Source organism: Anastrepha ludens, chromosome 2 (assembly GCF_028408465.1).
Source record: "Anastrepha ludens isolate Willacy chromosome 2, idAnaLude1.1, whole genome shotgun sequence".
In the NCBI taxonomy this organism is placed as follows: domain Eukaryota; kingdom Metazoa; phylum Arthropoda; class Insecta; order Diptera; family Tephritidae; genus Anastrepha; species Anastrepha ludens.
The window spans coordinates 54,571,223-54,598,454 of record NC_071498.1 but is presented as its reverse complement, the minus strand read 5'-3'; the positions used below and the strand labels follow the sequence as shown (position 1 = coordinate 54,598,454).

Genomic DNA, 27,232 nt, shown 5'->3' with positions numbered 1-27,232 from the left:
CATACTCTGTATTTTGAAAGGAAAATATTGCAAATGCAGCAAGAGAAAGACAAAACTCGAGATAGATAGATAATGTAATGAAAGATTTGAAACTGAGGAACTGGAAGGAAACGACAACGGACAGAGCAATGGAGTACACAAGATGCTATAACGCCAAACAATGATGATGATGGACTATGTTTTATAAAAAATTTTTTTATATAAAATAAAAAAAAAATAAAATTTTGCAGGCCAAATCATAATGAGTTCAAATGTAATAGTGGTTAAGGCAATGTACATATATATGCACAGAGTCCAGCCCTCGAAGTGTAACCAACTTCAGACTGCTCTTGCATCAGCTATCTGTTAGTTGACTAAGTGACAGTCCAGAGTATTGTTTACAAGAGCGCGGAAGCAATTTGCTGAGTGTAAACGCAAAAAAAAAATTAATAATAGATTTCGAACGTAATAGTGTGATTGCGTTATATTTGGCTGGAAAAATACAACCAGCCATTAAGTAAATAAAATTTTTCTTTATCGCACCATTAGTCGTTACAATGAAACTGGTAGCATAGCGAAACGTCATGGAGGTGGTCATCAAAATATTGCAACGTCAAGTGAATTCGTTCAAAAAGTCAAGAAGCGACTTGAGCTAAGTGCCCGACCAAGTGCCAATCACATGGCGAAAGAACTGAAAATATCTGACCGTAGCATCCACCGCATACTGAAAAATGATCTAAAAGTCAAGCCTCACAAGATCCAAACGGCGCATGATCTCACACCAAAGCAGTAAAAAGGCAAACTTGGGAGAGGAAAGGAATTGTTTCGCTTGGCCAAAAGTGTTCAATTTCCATGTTCCGAACATTGTGTTTTCTGACGAGAAAATTTTTGAAATTGAACAATTCGTAAACTCTTAAAACGATAGGGTTTATTTGACCGACCATTCATACGAAAATTTTCGTCATCGTTTGGCCACCAGCAGGCAGCACCCGCCGGCAGGACAAGTAATGGTTTAGGCCGCAGTAAACGCAGATGGGCGCTCTCCAATCATTTTCATCGATTATGGCGTCAATTTAAATGCGAAATATTATCGGGAAAGTATTCTGGAGGTTGCTTTGAAGCCGTGAGCAGACAAAGATTCCGGTGGCAGATCATGGACATTTCAACAAGACTCGGCACCGTCTCACAAAGCTCGAGTGAACCAAGAATGGCTAAAAAAAAACGTTCCGAACTTCATAACGTCCACACAATGGATCTCAAATTCACCAGATGTGAATCCGATGGATTATTCTCATTAGGCCATTTCAGAGAGCAAGGTCCAAACTAAAATATTCACCAGTCTCGAGGCGCTGAAAAAAGCCATTGTCCGAGAGTGGGTCAAAATACCCGACTCTATGCCGACTCAAGCCCATAGTCAAAGGAAAAGGTGGCCATATCGAGCAAAAGAAAATTGATTCTTAAGTTTGTATTATTTTCACACATTTTTAACTTTCAATTGAATAAAAGTAATTATCCAAACTAAATTGATGGCCTGCTTTAATTGCTTAGACTTCGAGTGGCGGACCCTGTATATTAGAATCGAGTGAGACCATCACATCGAATGCAGATAATGCGTTTGACTTGAACACTGAAGTAAAAACTACCACATTATCAAAAAATACAAAAAAAACGGATACCAAAGCATGATAAGGAGCGGCCCTATATTGCAAAGTGAGTAACGTTGCAAGCTTTATAGACGTTCCTTTCAATTATTACTTGTTCCTATTGACGTCACATTCTCTGGCTGCGCTACGTTTTCACTCCTAAGAAGTGAAAAAATTTATCGCTGCAAGATCGCTTTAAAAGGTGTGGAATTCTGAAATGTGGACAACCTCGCTAAACCATTTTGTTTTAAGTGCAAACCCATTGGGCTGGCTGACGCTTACCTATGTATTCTTAAGGACGTGGGTTTCATTCAAGAATGATGACCAAAGTATCCACATCTATTGGCAAGCCAATTGTCGGTGGTGCAGGGATCTCGAAGTTCAACGGCGAATAAATCAAAACCGACAACTTTTAAAGGATTAGAAATTGATCGGTTAAGAAATACAAAAGAGTTATGGAACGTTGTCACAGATAGGGAAGCATTTTGTGATATGGTTAATAATCTATCTTAAGGATTGTACAATAATTATTTATTTAATTATTTATTAATTTTTCTAGTATTTCGGTTTTATATGTATGTGAATCTATGTATGATATTATATATAGGCTTATATTATGATTTAAATTATTTCTGTCCGATCGCTCAATTTTCGAAGTGGAAGAAAAAAAAGAATCAGGACAATGAAAAAGAAGATAACAGACTCTTCCTCCTTTTCATTCGAAATGAGGCACATTTAATCTTTGGCCAAGGAGACAGTGTCCTGTGATTAAAGCAACTATCATAGATACGATTTTCCTTGACCGATTAAGTAGTGCTTTAAGTGCCCATTCTGGCCAAATTCTTTTTCTAGTGGTATATGCCAGACTAGCAACTTATCTTCTGTTGGCTGAAGTGACAATGATACTTGTGCCACACAGTTTGTAGATTGAGAGGGGTATACCCTCAAGTTACGTACCAAGTGGAAGGCAAGTGGTAGTGCCCTCTCTCGCTAATTCGTCTGCCTTACAATTCCCTGGTAAGTCACTATGCTCTGACATTCACATTAAATGGATTTGGAAATATTCTGCAATCTCGTTAAGAGATACCCGGCATTAGCGAGCAACGATGGAATTAATGAATAATTAAGGAATAAATATTGATTTCTCTAAAGTCAGTCACATTTTTTGCCTAACGAGACTCCTACCTCATTAATGGCGAGCATTTCAGTCTGAAATACGCTACAGTGATGGAAAAGACGATCCGAAACGCTTACTTTTGGTTTCTTACAGTAGACGCCAAAGCTAACTTTATCGTCAAGTAACGAACCGTAAGCAGTTTTTCCGACCAGATTTCTAGAATCCTAGTACTAAATTACCTTTTAAAATATAGTTAAATCAAACAATTACAAATACTGACTTAAACTTTAAGAAAATAAAAAATAAAATAAAACAAAAACGGCGGAAACAAATTGCGCATCTAATAAGGCAAATTATCCGTATTTTTTATTTAATTATTTTCATTTTCCATTTACAATTCATCAGTTCAGGCTGCATTATCACACTTTTCCTGTTCACTATAAAATTAATTTTAATTAACAAAATGTTCACAGGCGACTTTGCCATACATGACGTGGCAAATGCATGCAAATATCGAAATACCTAACCAAAATGGTTTGTTGCTACACTTCCACTACTTGCGTGTAATTATGATTGATTAGCAACAAAACTTTGCTATGCATAAGCTACATACATATATAATAGCTGGACGGAATTCAAAGTTCAACGGTTTGAAATGTGGAAATCGCATGCAGCCGCAGGACACATTTGAAATTTGATGTTACCATTGTAACAATTGGGAAACACCTGCGTGCATGTGTATAGCACTATACATATGTATGTGTGTGTATAAATACTGGGTACATGTGAATATTGTACACGAATTACAAAGTGCCTATCTAATTTGCTGAACTGTCTACCACAACGCCAACACCTGTTAAATAATATATAAATGTTTTGAAATGTTTGTGTGAAGCGTTGGAATGCACTTAGCTGTGCTTAAGTAAACATGCATACACACGTATGTATATTAGGGTGAGTCAGTTTTAGAACTAACCAGCTACTTGTTATTAAATTATATACTTACAGTAAATATGTATGAGTGTGTACTTAAAAGACTTTAGGAGTAGCTGAGTTACAAGTTTGGGGCAAACAAGAAAAAGTGGAATTTCAAGCCTCTAAATGTTTAATTAATGAACATTTAACCCTCCATTAGGCGCGTGGATTACATATGTAATCCACCCATCTTTAATCAGTAATCAATTTAAACTTAGCTTGAAGATGTCCATTCCCGTTTCCATAGCTGTCTATAATATGCAGAACTACTAATTTAGTACAAAATTAAAAGGGTAGACCCACGATTAGGCCGTTTATTTGAAGTTAAATACGAGTGGACTACAATTGTAATCCACGCGCCTAATTACGTAACATTTTTTACAGAGTGCACAATTGAAAAGTTTGTCTGTTGGAACACCTAGGTAAGTTATATTATTCCAAAAATATAATTATTTATAAATCTTAGTATTTTCATAATTAGAGACCATTCACTGCAACAACTATTTCATTACAGAAAGTAGTATTTTTTTATATAGAGATTGAAATGTCTGATGCAAAAAAAATCGTTTGGAACATAACACAGATCCTGCTGTTGGACGAAATGGTTAGATGAGCTTTCTAGCGAAGAGGAAGGTTCAATAGATGAAGCAGATGAAGATGAACTAGACGACAACGTCGTAGAAAGTAGCGATCATTAAAAAGACTCTGAATAGGAACTTTCTTCGGCTGAAGAAGAAGCTATTACAGACCCATAGAAAATCAGATGACAATGAAGATGAAAAAAAGTTTTAAGACTTGATTTTATTGAAATGATTGCTTGGAAGCTAATAACACCTGAAATTGAAGAACGATCAACCGTTCCAAACGAGTCAAAAGAAGTGCGGCGCCGGTCCCGGCATTTACTTGGTTTAGAAAACCCCTTACCGCCTCCACAACCCGAGTTAAATTGTATTCGCTCAAGGAGTCGTAATAAATCCACCAGAAGAATTTTCCAAAAATTTAGTAAATATGCATGCAAAGAACATATGAGAGATGTGTGCACCGCCTGTTTGGCAGAATAAAATATGTTCTATATTTCAACTATGTTTACTCTTTTGTACACCCTTATATTTTTTTACTGGTCATTTTGTATTAGATATAAGTTTAGTTTATTATTATAAGAATGAATTCGAGTGATTTTTTATTAAAAACTTTAATTCATTCTCAACTCTCAAACATTTGAAAAACTTGCCATTAATTGTTTTAATTTTTTTTTGTAACGAAAGCTAAGTAAAAGTAGGTGTAAATATATTTTAGGCGTTTAAAATAATATAAATAAACGTTTATCAGCAAAAACAAAAAAAAATTTTTATAAAATATTATATTACAACAGAAAAATAAGTTGGACTACGAACGTAGTCCACGCGCCTAACCGAGTGAGCAAAGTCCGCGCGCCTAATAGAGGGTTAAGTTGGGTTTAAAATATGTTCAAGATGTCACTATATTCACGGTTTTTAAATTTTCCGTTGATTAAAATTTGTATAATAACTCTTACGCACTTATACATCCTACAGCTCGATTCAATAACGCTGACAACTTCACCGGTGAGTGCTTCCATGTCAAGTGATCCAAGTAGGTGTTTTGGGCAGTGTTGTCCGTTCTGTTAGAAATTGGTTTATTTATATACTTCAGTATAATAAGAAGTAAATCGAAAAAATGTTGAAAAATTTTATAATTTTGAGATATTTTCAGTGTAGAAAATTTTGGTAAAGAGTTTCTGAGAATTAAATAACTTCGGTTCATTATCAATTTTCTATATTTTTATTTTATTTTATAATAAAATATAGCATTATATTTAAATCATGGCTGGAGATAAAGGAATTAGCGAACTCGGTTCAAATGTTTCACCTCGGCCCTATGCTCCACAGATTTTAACAAAAAATTTTTGGGAAAACCAAATCATATTAATATGAAATATAGTACCTTCGGTTTATTTTAACTTTTGGTTTTTTTTTTTGCTTAATTTTATAAAAAATATTTGTTTAGGTTTTTTCTTACTTTATAGCTCCATTATTATGCTTTTGAATTGATTCAGTGTAGAGAACTTTGGTAAATCGTTTTTAGAGTGAATTATTTTCAGTACATTTTAACATAATTAATCTCATCTTATAATTTGGTTTTTTAATTTTATAATAAAACTTCTTAATTAAACAAAATTTTTGGGAAAAGACTCCAATGTTTTTTTCTTATTTTATAGGTCCATTAATATGATTTGAGATTGATTCAGTGTAGAACATTTTTGTGGAGAGTTCTTTTAATTGAAGTAACTTCGGTTCATTTTAAAATTGTTGTAACTTTTATAATTTTTAATTTTTTAATGAGATCTTCTATTTAAACAAAAACTTTTGGGAAAACAAAAATTTTTGGGAAAACAAAATCAAATTTTTTAGGTTTTTTTCCTTACTTCATAGCTCCGTTAACATGATGTAACGTTTATTCAGTGTAAAAAATATAAGTGTAGAAATACGAAACAATTTTTTAATAAAATATAATTTAAGATATGAAAATTATACTTTTTTTAATGAAAAATTTTCAAGGATATCTTTGGCATTTTTGAAAAGAGCCCCCATCCCCCTTAGATTTTTTCTTATATTTTTATTAATAGCTGAGGCTGTGCTCCGTAATTCCTGCAGGTTGCCTAAGGCAATAACCATAACTTGTCCAGTTATATTCAATTCAGAGACCGTAATTATTATAAGTTTTATTAATATTTAGTCATGAATTTGAGGTTTTCAAATTTCCTATCAATAAAAATATGATATAAATATATTTCTGGGTAATATTACTTGGAAATAAAAAAAGAATATATCGAGTTGTTTTATTTTCTGAGTGTAACCTTTTCGCTTTGAAATAATAACTATTTTGTGAGTGGCATTTATTTGTTCAAAACTTATCATTATTTATGGGCTATATTTTTTTATTGAGCAAAAGTATCTACTGCTTAATTTTACAGTTTTATTTTTTTCATAAGCAAAATTGTTATTTTTCATATATTTTTTTAATTTTGTTGAGCAGAAGTAATGCTTAATTTTTTAGTTTTATTTTTTTCATCAAAAATAGTGATTAGACTTCGAGCTTTATTTTTTGATCGCAACCCATTTCCTGAGCGATATTTTTTTTCTCAGAAATAAAAATTAATTTCTGAGTTTCGTTTTTTTTTTTTTTGACAGATTGAAAAACTCAAAATCACCAGACACCAGAATTCACTCAACTCACTTGGTGAGTTAAGGGATATTCGAAACTATTATATTTGGCAGCTTTGATGTTTAGCTTTAAAAATAATGATTACCGGTAATATTTCCTGATTAAAATATGTACAGCAAATTAGTGCAAAATTTTGATCTTGGATTTGGAAATGGGCGTAATACATGCAACATCATATGTATAGATAATTAGACTCTTCCTGAGAAGTAAATCAAAACAAATTTTAAAAAATTATATGCGGACAGTTCTTACAAAAGATTGAAACACATAACGCCCGAAAGATACAATATATTTACCATTTGTTTTAAAATGTTTGGCCTTTTCAACTTATTTGGTCATAATTCTTTTCAAAATTATGCAAAATAGTAGAAATAACAATAATTTGTCAGTGTTTTCGCTTTGAATTTCAGGAACGATTCGCGCAATTGCCGAATTAGTTATGTAGTTTAAGATGTCCTCTAACAGATGAAGAAAAAAAACACACCAAAAACAAAGTTGTATTAATATTGATATATTCCTCACAAAGCCGCACTGACAAGCAGGTTCTTTCAGAAGCTCAAAAGCTTAAATCATTTTATTTGCGGGAAAAACTGTCAATACCATACAAGCAAAATCAGGTGTTAAAAAATAAACCAACAGTGAAAAAGTGAAAGTTATCGAGAGAGATATGAGGAAGGAAGGCAGTATTGCACTATGACAGCGATCCGTTTGCTGTCCCGAACGTTTCTTTAACCAAAATTTTCGTGTAACCAAAATGCTTTCCTAGAAGGTGATTCAATCTATTCGAATGATTTTAAAGACGAGCCATTACATAGAACCCACAAAGCAGCAGACGTAGAGAAAGGCCAACTCACACCTGAGAAGGCATCTGGAAATCGAAATGAAGAATCTTCAGCTAAGTTGAAACGAGATCAAAACTCATGCAAATTGCTTGAAAAAGAAACAAAAAAACTTATTCCGTTTAGCTCCTTAATGTAACGATAAGAATATATGTATTTATATAAGTTTCTACGTAATTTCGAGTTACTAGATACGAGGACAGAATCTTATTACTTTTTTCACTTGGAACTTTGGATGTTTATTGCACAAGAAGCTGCTTGAACCAATATATAACAGCAAATAACTACAATATTTACCTAGCTCTGGTGGATCTCTTAAATTTCTTTATTGATAAAATTTTCTTAGAAAGAAATCATTAAAAATTAGCATAAGAAAAATATCAAAAATGATATGACCATAATTCAAACTTTTATTCCATCGTAACGTCTTAAAGAGAGTTGAGTGAATAAGATTTCTCAATGAAAAGCTGGAAAAAATCTTCCGTCACATTTTTCAATGCTAACTTCTACAGATCGTAGACAGTTATTAATTCTGTTCGATAACGCAAAAATTTGCAATAGTTATTAGTAATTTTTGCAAGTAGGCGTTCGATAATGCTAAAAACTTATTCATCACTCAAAAAGTTAGTGAAAGCAAAGTGACAGTTCGTTGATAGTGAGACGTTCGTTTTGTGCTGAAGAAATTTTCCATCACGAAAAATTATCCATCACGAAAACATTTGTTTTGAAAATATTTGAGTGAATTATTGTAAACAAATAAATTTATTTTTTATGGAATCTGCTGTTTTGTACGCTTTTGTCTGCTGTCTGATCTGCGTCGGTGTAGTTTATAGACAAAAACGATAAAATTTAATATTTAACAACAAAAAATGTGAGTGTATAAAGTTTGTTTAGGTATTTTTTTTTACCAGTACAAAGATGTGTAAACAAACTCAGCTGATGCATCTTCTTCTACGGGTTTTGCCAGTGATGCAACATTTTCCGTTGGCTACCTTTTTGCTTTTTCTGCTCTTTGAAAAAGAATTTTCGCATGTGTTATTAATTTGGATTTATGGATGGCTGGAGACGGCTAATTTTGCTAATGAATAGATTTATCATCAAAAAAGCTTAAATGTTTCTAGACCTACCTACAGTAAATTTCAACACTTTACTAATTTAACAAAGTTCAAAGGGACTTATTCTTTGGTGTCGTGGTGGTGAGTTAGCTCATACCGACAATTAATATCGATTTTCACTCTTCAAATAAAAGATCTACTTTTACCTGAAATTTTCAGCCACGTTATGATAATTTTTTTTTTCCGGCTGACAAAAAATATCTCATTACATATATGGGGCATTCTGTGTTAAAGGGACTCCGCCTCAAACTTCAGATTAATGGATTTCAAAGACTTTATTGGCGTAAACAAAACTTACGTCGAAATCGATTATTTTTCTCAAAAAATTGGTGATTTTTGGGGTCTTAAAAAATCTTGACTAGCACATCAGATCATAATAGAAAATTTTCCAATCATGATGACCCTTCGTCACCTAGTGTGTCTACTTTGAATTTCAAGTCTCTAAATAATTGAGAAGCTGGTATAAACGCGTCTGCGAAACTTTACAGACAAGGCCGAAAGCGACCTATTACCAATTACCACTCTATTCATTCTTCATATCTAATAAAAAATCAACAAGAACAAAATACGAATACACGTCATAACTTTGAACGCTACTCATCCCAAACGCCGTCCAAACCTCCAGGCATACGAATGCCGAATGTTGGGATATTTCGTCATAAGTAAAAGTGCGTTTTTATTGGATGAAAGAGATTGATTAGCCTAGAAAGAGTGTAAGGCTTGTGAAAGGGAAGGCGCTATTAGATGGGTGATAGAGTGATTAACTTTTAGTTGCGTGTTGATTTATTTGAGATTAATGCGGCGGGTGGACTCAGTGCTGCCGCGGAGCAGTCTGTTAATACACGGTGGAGTGATTAAGGTCATTGACAATCCCACACCAAATGCGTTTGCGCGCAACTACCATTAGGTTGGTCTGAGCTCGCTGTACATTGTGAGAAAAGTGTACGGAGAGTGATAATTTGAAATGAGAGGATAGATTTTTTTCCAATTGTGGTAGTACATCGGTAGACAATGACAAGCTTTCGAGCAAATTTATGCTGCAAAAAGCCACTCATAAAACCTCAATTTGCGGGAAAACATCAAGATGCACAGCACAACTTGAAGCTGAGCTCAACGTATCATCATCGCCGAAACTATAACCATTACGACCAGACAGTCCCCGCAGGCAAAACCTAAACTAGTACACAAATATTTTAGTTCTGACACTGGGGATTTAATAAAACAAAATCATATTAAATCATCATTGACTAGAATAATATCAATAGTAAAATTATCAGCTTGTCTACAAATTATTAGTTTTTTTTTAGATAAGAAAGTTCAATATTTCTATGTACACCATACATTTGAAAAAACTACTACATATATTTGAAATATATCCTAGTTTATCAAATAAAAGCAATAATTGCTATTATTATTTATAAGTAGCCTCGCACCACAAGTCAAGTAAGGTGTTAACGTCACTGTTCAAACCAAAGATTGTTTGAGACTCTCCATGTCTCCTATCTCCTATGTTCTTCAATTCTGATCACAAACTGTAGACCAATGGTCTCAGCTGACAGTCAATCTACTGCTGCTATGAATCAGAAATATTGGTTTTTACCCACTGCTGGGTGGTTTTTGCCTTATGGACTAGAGTGGAATCTTGCTGCAAGACCCAAAACTCTCTATTGAAGAGAGTATACCTCAACTGCTTCACCACGCCTTCTAAGACATCCTCCTGGTATGCTTTTGCCTCGCTCTTAACTCCTTTTTCATAGAAATGAAGAGATGTGACGCCTTTACAAGACACCACCCCCCAAAACATTACGGAGGCTGGATGGTGGCATCGGAGGCGTCTCCAGAAGTTTTAACAAAGATTTCGTCGTTTTGCTTATTAAAAATGTTTCAACAGTGAAAATTTTCTCATCTGTGGAAAGAATATTTTCTTGGCCGTTGATCATGCGGCACCGAAGAACGTGCTTGCGCTTGCCAAAGATTACCAGTTGAGCGACGGAAGACTTTCATGTGGAGATCATCTCTAATTCATCTTAACATGGATCTGGTCGATACATTCACTTCCCTGGACTCTATTTTCTACTTTCTAAGGGGACTTCAGAGAGTTCCTTGTCGAACGGTTTTTATGGCTGCACTAGTTCAAACAACGGGAGGACGACCAGTTCTTTTTCTGTCTGTCACTTCAGACGTTTAAAAAAGCAAAGCATTCTCGAAATATAAAGCTTTTTCAGCTATTCGTAAATCTTACTTTCACTTTTTCAATCACTGTAATGCAATTTTCTTTGTTTTTGCTAATTATAACGGTATATAAGCTAAATTAAAATAGCAAGTGATATGACGGATAAGTGAACAGTTTTACTAGAGATTCGCCGTGGAATAAGCTTCAGACCTGTCGGAATTCTGTCATCAGGACAGCCACGTGTGCCTTCTAATGTCTGCTCGAAAACATCTCCACAACGTTACTGTGTTCCTAATTAATCCGCAAACAACTCCTGCTGGTTTGCTAACGCAATAGCCACCCCTGCAGGTATTTGCTGAGGGCTGGGCCACCTCCCAGGCAAGTCAGAAGACATCTCTTCAACTATAGTGACGAGATCCATCATCAAAACGACTACAACTACTGGAACACGCAGTTTACTGGCAGCCATTAAACAACATTCACCAGCAGTTTTTTACCACCTTCTTAACCTCCCGATCCCCGAATACCGTCATTGGAGTTCCACCACTACCCATTGCAGACGAAAAGCTTCAGCTCCCTCGTGAAACTCGTTATTTTAGCATACATATATACATTCAGAATATCTAGAATCGGCCCCGGGCTGATAGCTATGACGCCTGAGGCTGTATTCATTTTGAACCATAGTTCCAGGTGAGGTCGACTAAGTTTATCACTCACGACTAAACCATACAAGTGACAAGACGGTATTGGTCATAGCATTACCGAATTATCGATGTTCGTCTGGATCCCACCTACAGTGGAAGTAATTGGAGACTACCTTCGAAGTATTACCTTCAAGCATCCCAGGCAGAGGGCGCGGACGCAGATTCCTATTGTGGTCAATAGACACAATCAGCGTTCCAGCTCGGTGTAATACAAATATGCAGTACCCGGTGCAAGGCAGCCGAAAAGGGAGGTTTGTTTAAGTGAAACCATGCCCTACATATCAATGGTGCGACGGTACCAATTGAAATATTTCTGACATTTGTATCCTCCCCCGAAGAAAACTTACTCATCTAACACCTTTCTCTCTTTGGACCTAACCTGTCGATGCAGCATGTTTTCTGGGCCTATCGTTAGATGAGATTTACGATGAAAACCGGGGACTTCAACTTAGTGACGGAGCTTGATGAACTACTACAAAAGCAACAACGGGTAAATGGAAAATTTTGAAAAAAATCCTATGGCTTTACGAGTATAACATAGATAGGTAGGTAGGTAAGATGGCAAGAATACCCCAGGTACACTTCAAGCAGCACTTACGTGCCGTTTTGATAGCATAATGTGGACCACTAAATGTGAAAAGATTTAGGGAAGAGAAAAACCGTCTACAACCATCCAGTGCTGTTGATGTAGTAGAGAAGAGAAAAGGGCTGGAGAATTTCTCCAAGTCATCCCCAAAGGGCACGATAAGGAATCTCAAGCGCCTAGCCGCCAGAGCCGGACATTTACAGAGAAAGTGTTCCACAGTCTCTTTCTCTGCAGGATCCCCACAGCTTCTGCAATAGGGGTTGTACGGAATTCCAAGCTTCTCCGCATGAGTACCGATCACCCAGTGCCCAGTGAACGCCCCAATGAGTTTGGAAATAGAATGGCGGGGGATTTACATCACCTGAAGCGTTCTGTTTCTATCGTATTGAGGCCACAGGGTTTTCGAAATAGCACACGATGAGACAGATCTCCATCTGTCTTGCGCTTGTTTTAGAAAGAAATTGTGTAATTTCCCTTCAACGATGACCAAGGGAACACCGATGTCTGAGAAGGGGACAGCTGGAACCGGTTCCTTTGACCCCTTCCTGGGAAGCTCATCGGCAATTTCATTCCCTCTATATTCCTGTGCCCAGGAACCCAGATAAGTGAAATGTTTCCTTCGAGATGTTTGAGTTCCTCTTTACAGGAGTTCACCAGAAGAGAACTGCAATACGGCGACGACAGGGCCTTGATCGCAGCTTGAGTATCGGAAATAATATTAATGTCTCCTTCCCAACAGCGATCCCGAAGCATTTTGCATGCCTGCAGGTTCGCGAAGACCTCTTGCTTGAAAAACGCTGCTTGCTTTCGGCAGTTTAAAGGAGACCGAAATGCTGGCTGATTTTGAGTAAACCCCCACTCCAGAAACCATTTTAGATCCGTCAGTGAAAATAGAGGTATATATGTATATCCGTACCGCCTCTTCCCTCTTTCCAATCTTGCCTGCTCGGAAAGATAGAGAGGGAAGGGGAGATTTGCTTCAAGATGCTACTATGTCCTACAGAAAGTTGTCTCCAAAGGCCAATCTCCTTCAACCTAATAGCACTCTGAGCAGCAATGAATTTTATCTGAATATCCACAGGAAGTAAGTGCAGAATAACGTTGAGCGCAGCGCTTTATAACATAGTTAAAACAAAAAATTATTTTATTAAATTCATCTACTTCTAAGTTTATACTCAATTCAAACTTTTTATCCTACGCAACTTAAACCGTAATTTTCATTTCCGCACAAAGCTTTATATACTTGTACATACAATGCACATACAATTGTAATCAATTTAAAATGTTTATTGTCATGAAGATGCTATTCTTTGCTCGTGCTGTATTTCTCTTTTCTTATACGTCAATATCTTTAAATTCTCTAAATTGGCCTTAATAATAAAATAGCGACTCAGAAAAATTTAATGGTAATTTCTACTGTATACACAGAAATTTTAGTGTGTCTGCTATGTAAACAAAAATTGATTAGTGTTGAAGTGTTTTATTACTTTTTTGCATTTTATTACTCGACATCAGCGAATGCCGGTGGGTGGCTGTTGAGAGATATACTTTATGTATTCTAAGATTTACTCGCACAATATGATTGAAATGGTGTGAAGGTATCATTTTTAGTTTTACCATAAATGAAAATGTTTATAAAATTTAGGTTTATGTGAAATTTAGAAAAATATATGCTTATCAATTTGGAATGCTGAACAATTCTCACATTTCAATAGTTTACCATTTAAGTGTAAAAGTGTAAAAATGCGGGCGAAACTGAATTACACAGCAGAGGCGTGTTTTTAGTTAAATGGCACAGTATTCATATTCATGTCTGCCAGATAAAGATTATTAACGAGTCATATGTGGTTCAAAGGTACAAAATTTACAGTAATTTGCAATACAACAAAAAATTAGTTTCTTTTTATTAGCTTTAGGTGAATTGCATTTTTACCAGATGCGAAGCAAATGCGGCCGGTGTTCGTAACCCTTATCGAAATCATATAAATTACTTGCAATTTTCCACTCACATCAACGGTTAGTAATTTCTCCTTATGAGTTACTGAAATTCTACTTCTATTGCAAAAATAAGTGAAAAATTAAGTATATTTTGGACAAATATATTAGTTGTTACATACTTAGGCTTCTTTTTCAATATGAAAATTTTCATGATCTTTAATTTTTCACGATTGAACGATTCCATGTCAAGTGATCCAAGTATAATAGTTTGGACAGTGTGGTTAAATTTTTTTGAAAACTGCTTTACTTGCAGGCTTGAATACAAAAACAAGTAAACTGAAAAAATTTTGAAAAACAATTTATAATTTTGAGATTTATTTTTAAGGAGAGAAAATTAAAAATTTCTTTTTTTTAATTATTTCAGATGAAATATGCTTTTTATAGATTTTTTTTCTTGTTTGACAAAATGAAGCTTAGTTTTTCAAAATTTTGTTGTAATTTTTTAAATAAATTTTCTGAAATGTAACATTGAGTAAAATAAGGTGTAAACTAACAAAATTTTGAAAAAAATTATAATTTTCTGATTTATTTAATATTGAAGATTTCGGTGTAGAGTTTTTTCAAGCGAAAGATGTTCGATATCTTTTCAAAAAACTTAAATTTTTGTTTTTGAATTTTCTATGATAAAATATACTTTCTAAGCGATGTTTTTTGAAAAAAATTAAAATTTTGTTTTTGAAAATTTTTTCGAAAATTTTCTTTGTAATTTTTAGAAGTATTTATTTTATGCAATATTTTTCTCGTAATTTTTGTTTTCAGTTTTTAAGCTTTTAAGATAAAATATACTTTTAAAAAATATTAAAAAAAAAAAATTATATATTTTTCTGGAAATTTTTTTATGTATTCTATGAAAAGTTTCAAATTAAAAAAATTTTTAAAATAAAACTTAGTTTTTTACTTTAAATTTTTTGGAAAAAAAAGAAATTTTCTTTTTCAAAATTTTTTGGAAAACATTTTTCTGTAATTTTTTATTAATTGTTTTAAAAATTCTTTTATTTGCAGGCTTGAGTATAATAAGGAGTAAGCCAAAAAAATTTAAACTAAACTTATAATTTTGAGATTTATTCAATATTAAAAATATCGATATTGAGTTTCTAAAGCGAAAGATATTCGATATCTTTTCAAAATTTTAAAGATAAAATATTCTATTTAAACAAATTTTGTTTTTTGGAAAAAATTTAAAATTTAGCTTTTAAAAAATTTTTGGAACAATTTTTTTTTAATTTTTTAAATGTATTTTATGAAATTTTTTATACAACAGTTTTTTTTAATTGGTTTACCTACAGGCTTGGAGTAAACTAAATAAAAAGTGAAAAAAATTTATAATTTTGAGATTTATTCAATACTGAAAATTTCGGTATAGAGTTTTAAAGCGAAAGACATTAGATATCTTTTCAAAATTTTAGAATTTTTTTTTGTTTTTTAAGTCCTTAAGATAAAATATACTTTTTAAACAAAACAAAAAAAAAATTTTTTTTCTAAAATTTTAAATGTATTTTATGAAAAGTTTCAAAATCCAAAAAAAAAAAAATTTTATTTTTTAAGATAAAACTTCCTTTTTAAATATATTTTTTTGGAAAAAAATGAAATTTTTTTTTTCAAAATTTTTTGGAAAATATTTTTTTTACAATTTTTTTGTAATTTATTTTATGGAGGTTGAATTAGTTTTAAAGGTGACACACAGATGGCGCTATTTATCACTTTATCGCGTTGGCAATACTGAATATATATTCATGACAAAGCCTCATCCCTAGGCTTTGTTTATCAGTATCTGTCATTTCGCTGAAGTATAAACAACGCAGTGTTTTCGTGCTCCGAGTATGTCAACTTTCGTGCCGTCGAAACGCAATTTGCGGGAAGCTTTGCTTTTCTGCTTCAATTTGAAAAAAAAATACAGCCCAAGCCCGTGAATTGCTGCAGGGGGCCTACCCAGACCATACTCCGTCGATTTCAACATGTGAGTACTGGTTTCGACGATTCAAAAGTGGTGATTTTCACACCGAAGACAAGGAGCGTCTTGGCCAGCCCAAAAAGTTCGAGGACGCGGAATTGGGGGAATTGGTAAACGAGGACTCGTGCCAAACCCAAGAAGAGCTTGCTGAATCATTGGGCGTTGATAAATCAACCGTTTGCAAGCGTCTAAAAGCGATGGGAATGATCCAAAAGCAAGGACATTGGGTCCCGTACGAGTTGAAGCTGCGCGACGTCGAACGGCGACTTTTTACGTGCGAATTGCTGATCGAGTGACAAAATCGGAAGGGTTTTTTGCATCGGGTGGTGACTGGCGACGAAAAATGGATCCACTACGATAACCCAAAACGCAAAAAATCATGGGGTTTGCCCGGCCACGCATCAACGTCGACGGTCAAGCAGAATATTCACGGCAAGAAAATCATGCTCTGCATTTGGTGGGATCAGGTCGGCGTCGTATATTTTGAGCTACTCCAACCGGGTGAAACAATCACGGGGGATCGTTACCGACTGCAATTGATGCGTTTAAGCCGGGCATTGGAAGAAAAACGGCCGGAAACGGTAAAAAGGCACGACAAGGTTATTTTGCAACATGACAACGCTCGGCCGCATGTTGCTCATCCTGTCAAAAAATACCTTGGAACGCTTGGCTGGGAAGTGTTACCCCACCCGCCGTATAGTCCAGACATAGCTCCCTCCGATTATCATTTGTTCCGGCATATGAGTCTCGATTTGGCGGACCAGCGGTTCTCCTCGTACGAGGCTACCAAACTATGGGTTGAGTCATGGATAGCCAAGCAGCGGCCAGAATTTTGGAGAAACGACATCCGGAAATTGCCCGAAAGATGGGCGAAAGTTGTAGCTAGCGATGGCCAATACTTCGAATAAAATATTTTGTACCGTTTTTTCACAATAAAGCCCCAAATCTTCGAAAAAACCTTTAAAACTAATTCAACCTCCAATAATTTTTTTTTAATTCTTTTATTTGCAGACTTGAGTATAGTAAGTAGTAAACCAAAACTAAAAATAAAACGAAATTTAAAATTTTGAGATTTATTCAATATTAAATCTTTAATTTTGAGTTTTATTCAATATTAAAAATTTCGGTATAGAGTCTTTAGAGCGAAAGATATTCGATATCTTTTCAAAATTTTAAAAGTTTTTGTTTTTTTAATTTTTTAAGGTAAAGTATTCTTTTTAAACAAATTTGGTTTTTCTAAAACATTAAAATTAGCATTTCAAAACTTTTTTGTAATTTTTTAAATGTATTTTATGAAAATTTTTATTACATATTTTTAAAACTTGTTTTATTTTCAGGCTTGAATATAATCAGGAGTAATTTAAGAAAAAAGGTGAATAAAATTTATAAATTTGAGATTTATTCAATATTGAAAACTTCGGTATGGAGATTTTTAAAGCGAAATGTCGCTATCTTTTCAAAATTTAAAAATTTTTGTTTTTTGTTTTTGGTTTTTTTAGATTGAAAAAGTATATAAACCAATTAAAAAATAATGAAATTTAGTTCTTCAAAATTTGTTGGAAAATTTTTTAAATGCATTTTATGAAATGTTTAAAATGTTTTCCTTACCCACTTTTATCTTTATCGAATGTTTGTGGTAATTTCGGCAATAGTCCGTTCATTTTGTAACATTTTTAAACTGAAAAAATTGTGTAGCACAAGTATTTTGCTTTTTATTAAATTAAATAACTAATACCAATTTATGTTCATAATTTTTCCATTTTGTACATACTAAAGCATTATTTTCTAAAGCATAGAAGACCTTAAGTAACTACCCTCTCGTTTTGTATTTGATAGCAGTAAAACTTATTGCAAATCACATGTTTGACAGACACGAATAGTAGTAATTTATTCTGAAGAGTCATTTGCAAAAGGCTATCCAACGATCAAAGGAATATGAATGCAAATTTGAATACACAATAGAGATATCAACTAAGCTGATTTAATCAAACTTTTGTAGTCTCAGAAATAAACAGGCACTTCGGACTTCGCTTATGCGAGCGTACTGTTGCGCCAACAAATTAAGAACAAAAAATAAATAAAAATAAAAATGGACAAATGGGAACTCAAGTAGGCATTTAAGATATACAGAACAAAGGCAACTCAAATATATATTTAAGATATAAAAAAAATAAAAGTGGCCCCTCACATAAATATTTAAAATAAACTTGCCCTAACCACTGTTACTTCGCAACACCTACGATTTGTCCCATTTCTTACGTTCCATTGTGTAAGTATAAGCACACCACTAAAATTATACAATATAACGCAAAGCTGCAAAATATGTATATAATTTCTTCAAAACTTTCAACTTCTTAACCAGAATTTTTATATATTTCTGGGTATGCAGTTCTTTAGCCCACGTTTAGAGTCCTGGCTTTTTCTTGCATATTAAAAAATATGAGCATCTACTTTGAATAGAAGAAAAGACGTGAAACCTCGCGAAAAAAAAAATGATCAATAACGTTGATTTATTTTCTAGTCATTTGAAACTTGCACTTCCTTGTAAATGAAAATCAAACCAAACATCTTCAAGTTGATAACAAAATATGTTTTTTTAAGTTTAGTATATTTTTTTCTGTGGTTTTCGGTGAACTGAAAAGATCAGGTTTCCAGGTAGTGTTCAATGCTAATGTTTTCTTACATTTTTTAGGATAAAATAAATATTTAAAAAGGAAAAGAATTTTTAATTAAATAAATACATTTCTACTGCATTTTTTTGTCCTAACTTTTTGTGAAAAACTTGCTGTTAGTCATTATTGAGAAACGTCCTCCCTCAGATTTTATTTTTATTTTATTTGTATAACTGAGACAAACCTTTAATATGATGTTGAAGAGCATCGTACGAGCTGCAGGACTTTATTCGCTCAGGCACAATATTTTATAAGAGCGTACAATTGTTGGCGTATGCCGATGATATTGACATCATCGGCCTTAACAACGGCGCTGTTAGTTCTGCCTTCTCCAAACTGGATAAAGAGGCAAAGCGAATGGCTCTGGTGGCTGTCTTCAAACAAACAGTCGGCGCACTCGCGTATCGGCACCCACGTCACTGTTGACAGTTATGATTTCGAGGTTGTAAAGGACTTCGTTTATTTAGGAACCAGCATTAACACCGATAACAATGTCAACTTAGAAATCCAACGTAGAATCTCTCTTGCCAACAAGTGCTACTTTGGACTAAGTAGGCAACTGAGTAGCAAAAAGTCCTCTCTCGACGAACAAAACTAACACTCTACAAGGCTCTCATCATGCCCGTCCTAACATATGGCGCAGACGAATATCGCAGGCAATTGAACGATGAGCTGTATGATCTTTAGGATGACATAGACATAGCGCAGCGAATAAAGATCCAGTGGCTACATTGGGTGGGTCATGTCGTCCGAATAGATACAAACGCTCCGGCTCTGAAAGTATTCGATGCGGTACCACCTGGTGGTAGCAGGGGAAGAGGAAGACCTCCTTCGCGTTAGAAAGATCAGGTGGAGAAGGACTTGGCTTCACTTGGTGTGTCCAACTGGCGCCGGTTAGCACGAGAAAGAAACGACTGGCGCGCTTTGTTAAACTCGGTCAATATCGCGTAAGCGGTTATAGCGCCAATTAAGAAAAAGAACTGTGACTAAGTTTCTTTTACAGCTAAGATACTTAAAAACAAAAATTTTGTTTTTAATACAATTTTTTTAATTAACTTTTTGTTCAAAATTTTTGCAAAAACAAATTTTTCTGTCCTTATTGAAAAAAAATCCTCCCTCAGTTTTTTCTTTTTTTCATTAAAATTTAGACAGTTAAGGTCCGTAGACAAATGGGTCCTTTGCGACCGTTGGTGTTAATGTCGTTGTGTGTTGTGTCGGCTTTTTGATAGTTGTTAAATATATTATAAAATTAATGCTTATTGAAGGGAAAGAGCGTTAAAAAAATGTATGGCAGTCTTAGACGGTGGTTAGTTATGGTCGCACAAACTTCGAGATCGGGGTGCACATTAATTTTTTAGAACAATTTGGTTAACCCTAGCGTTTTCTCTACTCTTTCAAGCATTTATTGAAAATGTAAGGGTGCATTTGCATTGACTCAATTAATTTATAATCAATTTATTTTCTGCATCTAATAAAAAAATAATAATAAACAACATCGATGCAAATTTGCGCGATACAAAATTACTCCTCTTTAAGCAGTTGTCATTTTTGTCGCACTTGCCGTACAGCAAAAGTAAAAAGTTGTCAGCTTTTGTGCAATCCGGCATAGTGTACGGTACGTACCCTATAATCAGAAAGTACCGGGAATGTTTAAATAAAACCAAACAGAGTAAAATTTCAGGCAAATTTATTTTATCTCCTTCAAAAATATGACCCGTCTGAAGCAACACACATATCCCAACGTTTAACCCAGTCCTCCATGCAGCCCTGGTGGGCCGAAGAATGGATGGCCTTCAGCTGCCTCATCGCACTCTCTTTGATCTCCTCTATCGACTGAAATTTCCTTCCACGAAGTGGTAACTTCAACTTAGGAAACGAAAAGAAGTCGCACGGGGCCATATCAGGAGAATACGGTGCTTACACGATGCTATTTACTTGGTGTTTGGTCAAATAATTCAGCACAATTTGGGCTCGGTGCGGTGGTGCGTTATCATCATGCTAATTTCAAGAATTGTTTGCCCACATTTCCGGCCGTTTGTGATGTACAGCATCTCTCAAATGATCCGATGGCGCTAAAAAGTGACAGATGTGTATCTTACAGTCCTGCCAACATAAGAAAAAAATATGAACCGGTTCCCACATGCGCGGTTCGTTCAAATTAAACATTCCCCGTACTTTTTAGTCGGAGGGTATGCGGCTGTTTCGACTCAAATACACATAATATGTTTTGCTATCAGCCAAATTCATTGCCGCAACGTATACAACGCACCCCTTTGTGATGGGCCTATACGCTCAGTAATCTGTGAAAGTTATTAGCTATTAAAGAAAAAAAAGCAAACAAATCTAAGTGTACTGCTTATCACAAAAGACAAAAAACCAAATGTTTTCTACAAATGGTGAACAAAAAATTTTTTGAAATTATACAATATTTAGTAAATGAATTTCCAAAAATCTCAAAATTTATAATTTTTTAGAATTGTCTCAGTTCTCACTTTACTCAAGCATACAGATAACCAAACGCTTAGAAAAATCGGTGACAATGTCAAAACTCCTGGATCACTTGACATGGCGCTCTCTTAGAATGTAACTTACGGATGAGCTGATAGTTTTTTCTGATTGTAGTAATTATTAACCGGGTTGCGAAAAACTCGTAAAACTATGCGAGAATTGAAATTGTAAACTGAAAAAAAGAACAAAGCCAAAACAAGTGCCACATTGAATAAGAAATGTGTCGTGGAAACGTGGAAATAGGGTAATTTGAAATAGTAATTGTGAGAGCGAACAAGTAATTGGCGGTGCACGTGGGAGTATATCTCATGTTTAACTCTGCTGTGTAGCTAAAGTAGGGTTGAACATACATTTTTACAGAGCTAAAATTAGTTATAAAATATATGCCAACTGGAGATAGAATTCTAAAGCTGGCTTTAAGAGCCAATAGCCAATATTAGTGACTGCAAATTAGTTAGATATTTTTTTTCAACTACACTTACCTCAGTGCAATGCGCATCTGGTCGCCAAATGGAATATCAAATGACATACTTTTTTGTACTTTTTTGTTGCTTTATTTGTTTTAATTACAAGAAGTTTATGACACTTTGCTGATACGAAGTTGTTTTCGTCGGAAGTTAAATCAAATGAGCAAACCAAAAATTAATCAAAAATAAAACACAAATCTACTATTTTTAAAATTTTATACAAAAAAAAATTGTTTCAAATATTTGTATTTTTAGTTTTTATATATTTTTGTAAAATGTTATATTTTTTTTATAATTTTGGAAAATACTTTTACTTTTAGTTTTTATATATTTTTGTAAAAAATTATTATTTTTAATATATTTGTGCAAAATATTTTAATTTTTAGTTTTTATATATTTTTGTAAAATGTTAGTTTTATATTATAATTTTTGAAAACACTTTTTTTAGTTTTTATACGTTTTTTTTAATATAATTACTATAATTTTTTAAAATATTTAAATTTAATCCAAATCTCTTCTTTCGTTTTCAGGAAGTCTTGCTTCCGCCGCCAGCACTTTACCTCAAGCTCAGTTGAATTTAACTTAATTTTTTACACCTCAACAAATTTCAATTTATTGCACACTTGTGACGCGGTTGTCCTTTAAAATCGACCGCAGGATCTAAGTGTGTTTGCCGCATGTATGCGTGAATGTACATACATACATATATGTATATGGTATGTCTGCGCTTGTATATGTTAGCGTTTTAGCGCGCAAATTTACAGTACTCGAACTTGTTGCTGTCTGTTGCTTTTGGGCGTTTTCTTAATTTTATTTTGTGTGCTACCGCAATTGCCCAAGAGGCTTATTTATCATTGAGTTTTCCAATAACAAAATTCTTCAAGCTTTTTTCACTAAATCTACTTATTTTCTACTTGATTCACTTTTGCCGGTCGCAAGCCGTCATCTGTCGTATTGCCTATCCGTTTTGCACAAGGGTTGTTCGCCAACTGAGAATTGCACAGCGTGAGCAAGGCGCCATAGGCTAACGCCACAACACCATAGTCCAAGCGAGCCACTAACTGTGTGCGAGCACATATACACACATATACGTATGTATGGATGTATAAAAAAAAATGTTGATATGATTTCACGAACAACCAACCGAACGACAAAACGCATACACATCCACAGTCAACAACGCCAATACAATTACTCTCGCCACAACCGCTCGATTTTTTTCTTCACCGCTGCCTATAAAAGAATTATGGGAGTGGGAACGCCACTGCTGTTGCGCAGGAATGCCATAAAGACGCCAACAGCAGTGATTGTACGAGTGGCTTGCAAGCGTGATTGAAGCGTCGCTGCTACAAGTCACCGATTACTGGCGTTGACGTTGCGTTGCGTTGCTGTTTCTACTCACATGAATTAACGCAACTACTCGAATGCATGTGTGCGTGTGGATGAATGCGTGTATAATGAATACATATTTACACACGAATTTGGTAGTATTAAAAATGTTTATGTATTTATATGGATGTACGCTTATGTCTGCCATAGCGGCGCGCGGCCGGCATCCTTCCGTTTTAATTACCCCTTAACTACTCATTAACACTTGCGGCAATCAATCCATCAACCAACTTCAAAGAATTTTTTTCACATTTCGGGCATAGGTGCCTATGAATAAAATACGCGCACAGAAAATGTTTTTTTTTAAACAAAATTTTAGGATTTTATTTTTGCTATCCACACAATGTAACATTGAACTTGAAATCGATATATGATGGGAGTAGCACAAATTTTATGTATTTTATATGTTGCTTTTGTTTATTTATGAGTCACATAAAACTACATACTCTTACATTTGCATCTAATGATTGTGCATACATATTGTTTCGTTTTCAATTTACACTACTAAGGAAATTCTATGTTTATTACTCTTTTCCAGTGTACATCACTGATAAAATTTGTTTACTATAAAAATGAACACACATCAATTTTTATGCTTTACTAGCAATTCGCTTCTCAGTGCTGAGCACTTGACCTCCCACCACCTCAAAGTAGCAGTGCCTTATACATATGCATGTACAGTATCTGTCCAATGAATTACGAGCGATAAGAGCACAATTTTTTATAGAAATTTACTTCTACGGGCGGGCTATATAGCGTTTGCTTTTTGAACCACCTATTTTTTTGAGAATGGTAACACAAATGACATGTCAAATGTGTTCATAATTTACTTAAAGGCTCGACATTTACGAAATGGGACGCTATACGCTTGAACAAAATTGGGAAATATTGAAAACCTATTTCCAAAGTGGTGAGTCTTTTACTCAAACTGTGAGAAATTAAAAAAAAAAATTCCAAAAAAAATGTTGCCAACAAGGCAGTTTGTGGATCAACTTGTTAATCGTGTTCGTGAAAGTGGATAGTTAATGGATAAAACAAGACGTGAACGTGCTCCTACAGTGCGTACATCCGAAAACATTGCTGCTGTAGCCGAAAATGTGCGTGAACATCCAACAACCTCAACTCGTCATCGTTCTCAAGAATTGAACATTCCTCGCACCTCTTTCAGGAGAATTTTGCATAAAGACCTCGGTATGAAGGCTTACAAAGTTCAATTGGTGCAAGAACTGAAGCCAAATGACCATCCAATGCGTTTTCGGTTCGCTCAATGGGCAGAAAATCGTTTGACCGAAGATGAGCATTTTTACCAAAAAAACATCTTTTCTGATGAAGCTCATTTTCACATCGGTGGCTACGTCAATAAGCAAAATTGTCGGATTTGGGGCTCAGAAAATCCACACGTTACTTTAGAGAAGCAAATGCATCCACAACGAGTGACTGTTTGGTGCGGTAATTGAAGAGGATGACATGGACGACATTTGGTTTCAACAGGACGGTACAACTTGTCACACTGCCAAAGTTACCCTCGAGCTTTTGGCTACCGTTTTTGAAAACCGAATAATAATCAGCCGAAATTCCGATATCAATTGGCCGCCTCGGAGCTGTGATTTAAGCCCGTTGGACTATTTTTTGTGGGAAGCTGTTATGGACAAATGCTATGCGAGCCATCCAGGGACGATTGATGCTTTAAAACACGAAATCGAAGTTGCCATTCATGACATTGGAGCCCAAACAATCAGAAATGTGCTTAAAAATTGGGTTGATCGAATGGCCTACTGTTTAGACAGTCGTGGCAGTCATTTGAACGATACTATTTTTTATTCATAAATGACAATGTTCAATTTTCAAAATAAAAAAAAATTTGAAAAAATGTTCATTAGTTTTTTTTTTTTTATAGCCGATTCAAAAAGCATATTTTACATGGCCCACCCTTTATGTACTAGGGAAGTACAGTGCACTCGCGAAAACTCGAACTAATGAAAACCAGCCCTGTCCGAGTTATCGAAATGTTCGAGTTTTCGAACGTTATGTATTTTTAATATACATATATGTATTCGTTTTAACAGTTTTTATACCCTGCCCATTTTTATGGCATAGTTAATCAAAGAGATTATCTGGTTTCATGTTTTGTAGTTCATTGCCAGTTTATTTAATAAAAAATTTTAGCAAATATGAATGTTGTTTACAAATTATTAGAAAAAAGCAGTGATCTTGGTTTGATGTTTCTTATTTTCTACCGCATCCAATACAGCCTTTTCGCGCAGTGATTGTAGCACATTAACTATCCTCGGGCTAATTTTTTCAGCAGTTGCCCATGCTATAGCTTTGTTGAAAATTGTTACGGCTTCGGATGAACTTATGCGCTTTTGTTCATTTCCACCTATAGCTTCAACTTCATCTTCGGATTCGCTTTCTTCAATAGCTTCAACCTCTTCAATGAAGTCGTCGTTATTCCAGTCTCTTATTTCTTCTTCTGTGAAAGTAGCCTAATAAATATTTATTATTGTTATCGTATGTTTTTTTATTTACATCAAAACTATAACTACCTCAGGATGTAAGTGTTCGAGAATTTCGGCAGCTTCTGTTTCCATACTTTTAGCTTCAGCTTCTATTTGGTTTTTCAAGACACTAAGTGGAATGTCATCGTCGTCATCGTCTTTCAGGTTTGCAAAGTTTAAAATATTTGTCCAGCATTTCGCCAACGTCTCCTGTCTCAATTTATTCCAAGCTCTATCCAAAAATGTAACAGCATCTCTCAAGCTAATTTTTTTTAATGATTGGATCAAATCGCAATCATCGGAGAAAATAGCTGCCAAGAGAGAATTTCGGTAATGTAGCTTTGTTATTCTTATTGCGTTTTGATTCATTGCTTCAATCAAAGGAGTTACATTCGGCGGCATAAACATCACCCTAATTAAACCATTTTCGGATCTTAACGTGTCCTCGTTTGGATGCGAAGGTGCATTGTCAAGCAAAAGTAATGCCTTTTCAGGTAGTCCTATATTTTTTAAATAAGTTTTCACCTATGTAATAAAAATATAGTTTTAGGTTTTTTAAAGGGTGTTTAATTTGTAGTCAAATATGAACTTGAATGTGGTAGAAACGAAAAGTGAAACCAATTTTGGAACAGAGTTGATGTCATCCAGGCTGATTTTGAGCTTCGGTACTCCACTGGGCAGTTAAAATGCCTAAATGCACGCGGATTTTCGGCTTTTCCAATGACAATCATTTTAACCTTGTGATTCCCAATAGCATTCGCACACGCCAGAAATGTGATGCGCTGTTTTTCAGATTTGTTTCCCGGTGCCTGCGTTTCCATTCTAGAACGTATGATTTTCCCGGAAGGAGCTTCCAATATAACCCGGATTCATCTGCGTTGTAAATTTGTTCTGGGCATAGTACAAGCTCCTGAATTTTAGCTTGTAACTGAGTTTTGAAAGGCTCCACTAACTCTGGTCGCGAGGAAAGTTTTTCCCCTGAGATTGAAATTAATCGTACGCCATACCGTTTTTTTAAATTTTGTAGCCATCCATCGCTGGCAAAGAAGGTTGAGCCATTCTCGCCATATTTGGCATGTAACTCCTTAGCTTTCTCTTTCAAAATTAATCCATTTATAGGATAATTTTTGCTGCGTTGTAATAAAAACCACATGTAAAGCTTTTTTTCCATTTTTGGCAATTCTGAAGCGCGAAGCGTTTTACGTTTTCCAGAGCCCGATAGCGTGTTATTAACGCATTCCAAAATTTTGTTTTAATTTTTCACAATTCCACAAATTGTGGACTTGGCAGTGTTATATTTTTTGGATATAGCTGTGATACTAACGCCATTCCTGGCCTCGTTAATTATTTCAGCCTTTTTTGATAAACTCAAAAC

At 34.6% G+C, this 27,232-nt stretch overlaps 1 protein-coding gene across 1 annotated transcript in view; it reads right to left on the bottom strand.

Moving 5' to 3' along the window:
• LOC128871317 (esterase B1) overlaps window positions 1–22,180 on the bottom strand; it is a 66,042-nt gene extending 43,862 nt beyond the window's left edge. The window contains exon 1 of the mRNA XM_054113326.1: window positions 21,986–22,180. Coding sequence (XP_053969301.1) covers window positions 21,986–22,032 — 47 coding nt within the window. The 5' untranslated portion in view covers window positions 22,033–22,180. The remainder of the gene's footprint in view (window positions 1–21,985) is intronic.
• Between the last annotated feature and the right edge of the window lie 5,052 nt (window positions 22,181–27,232).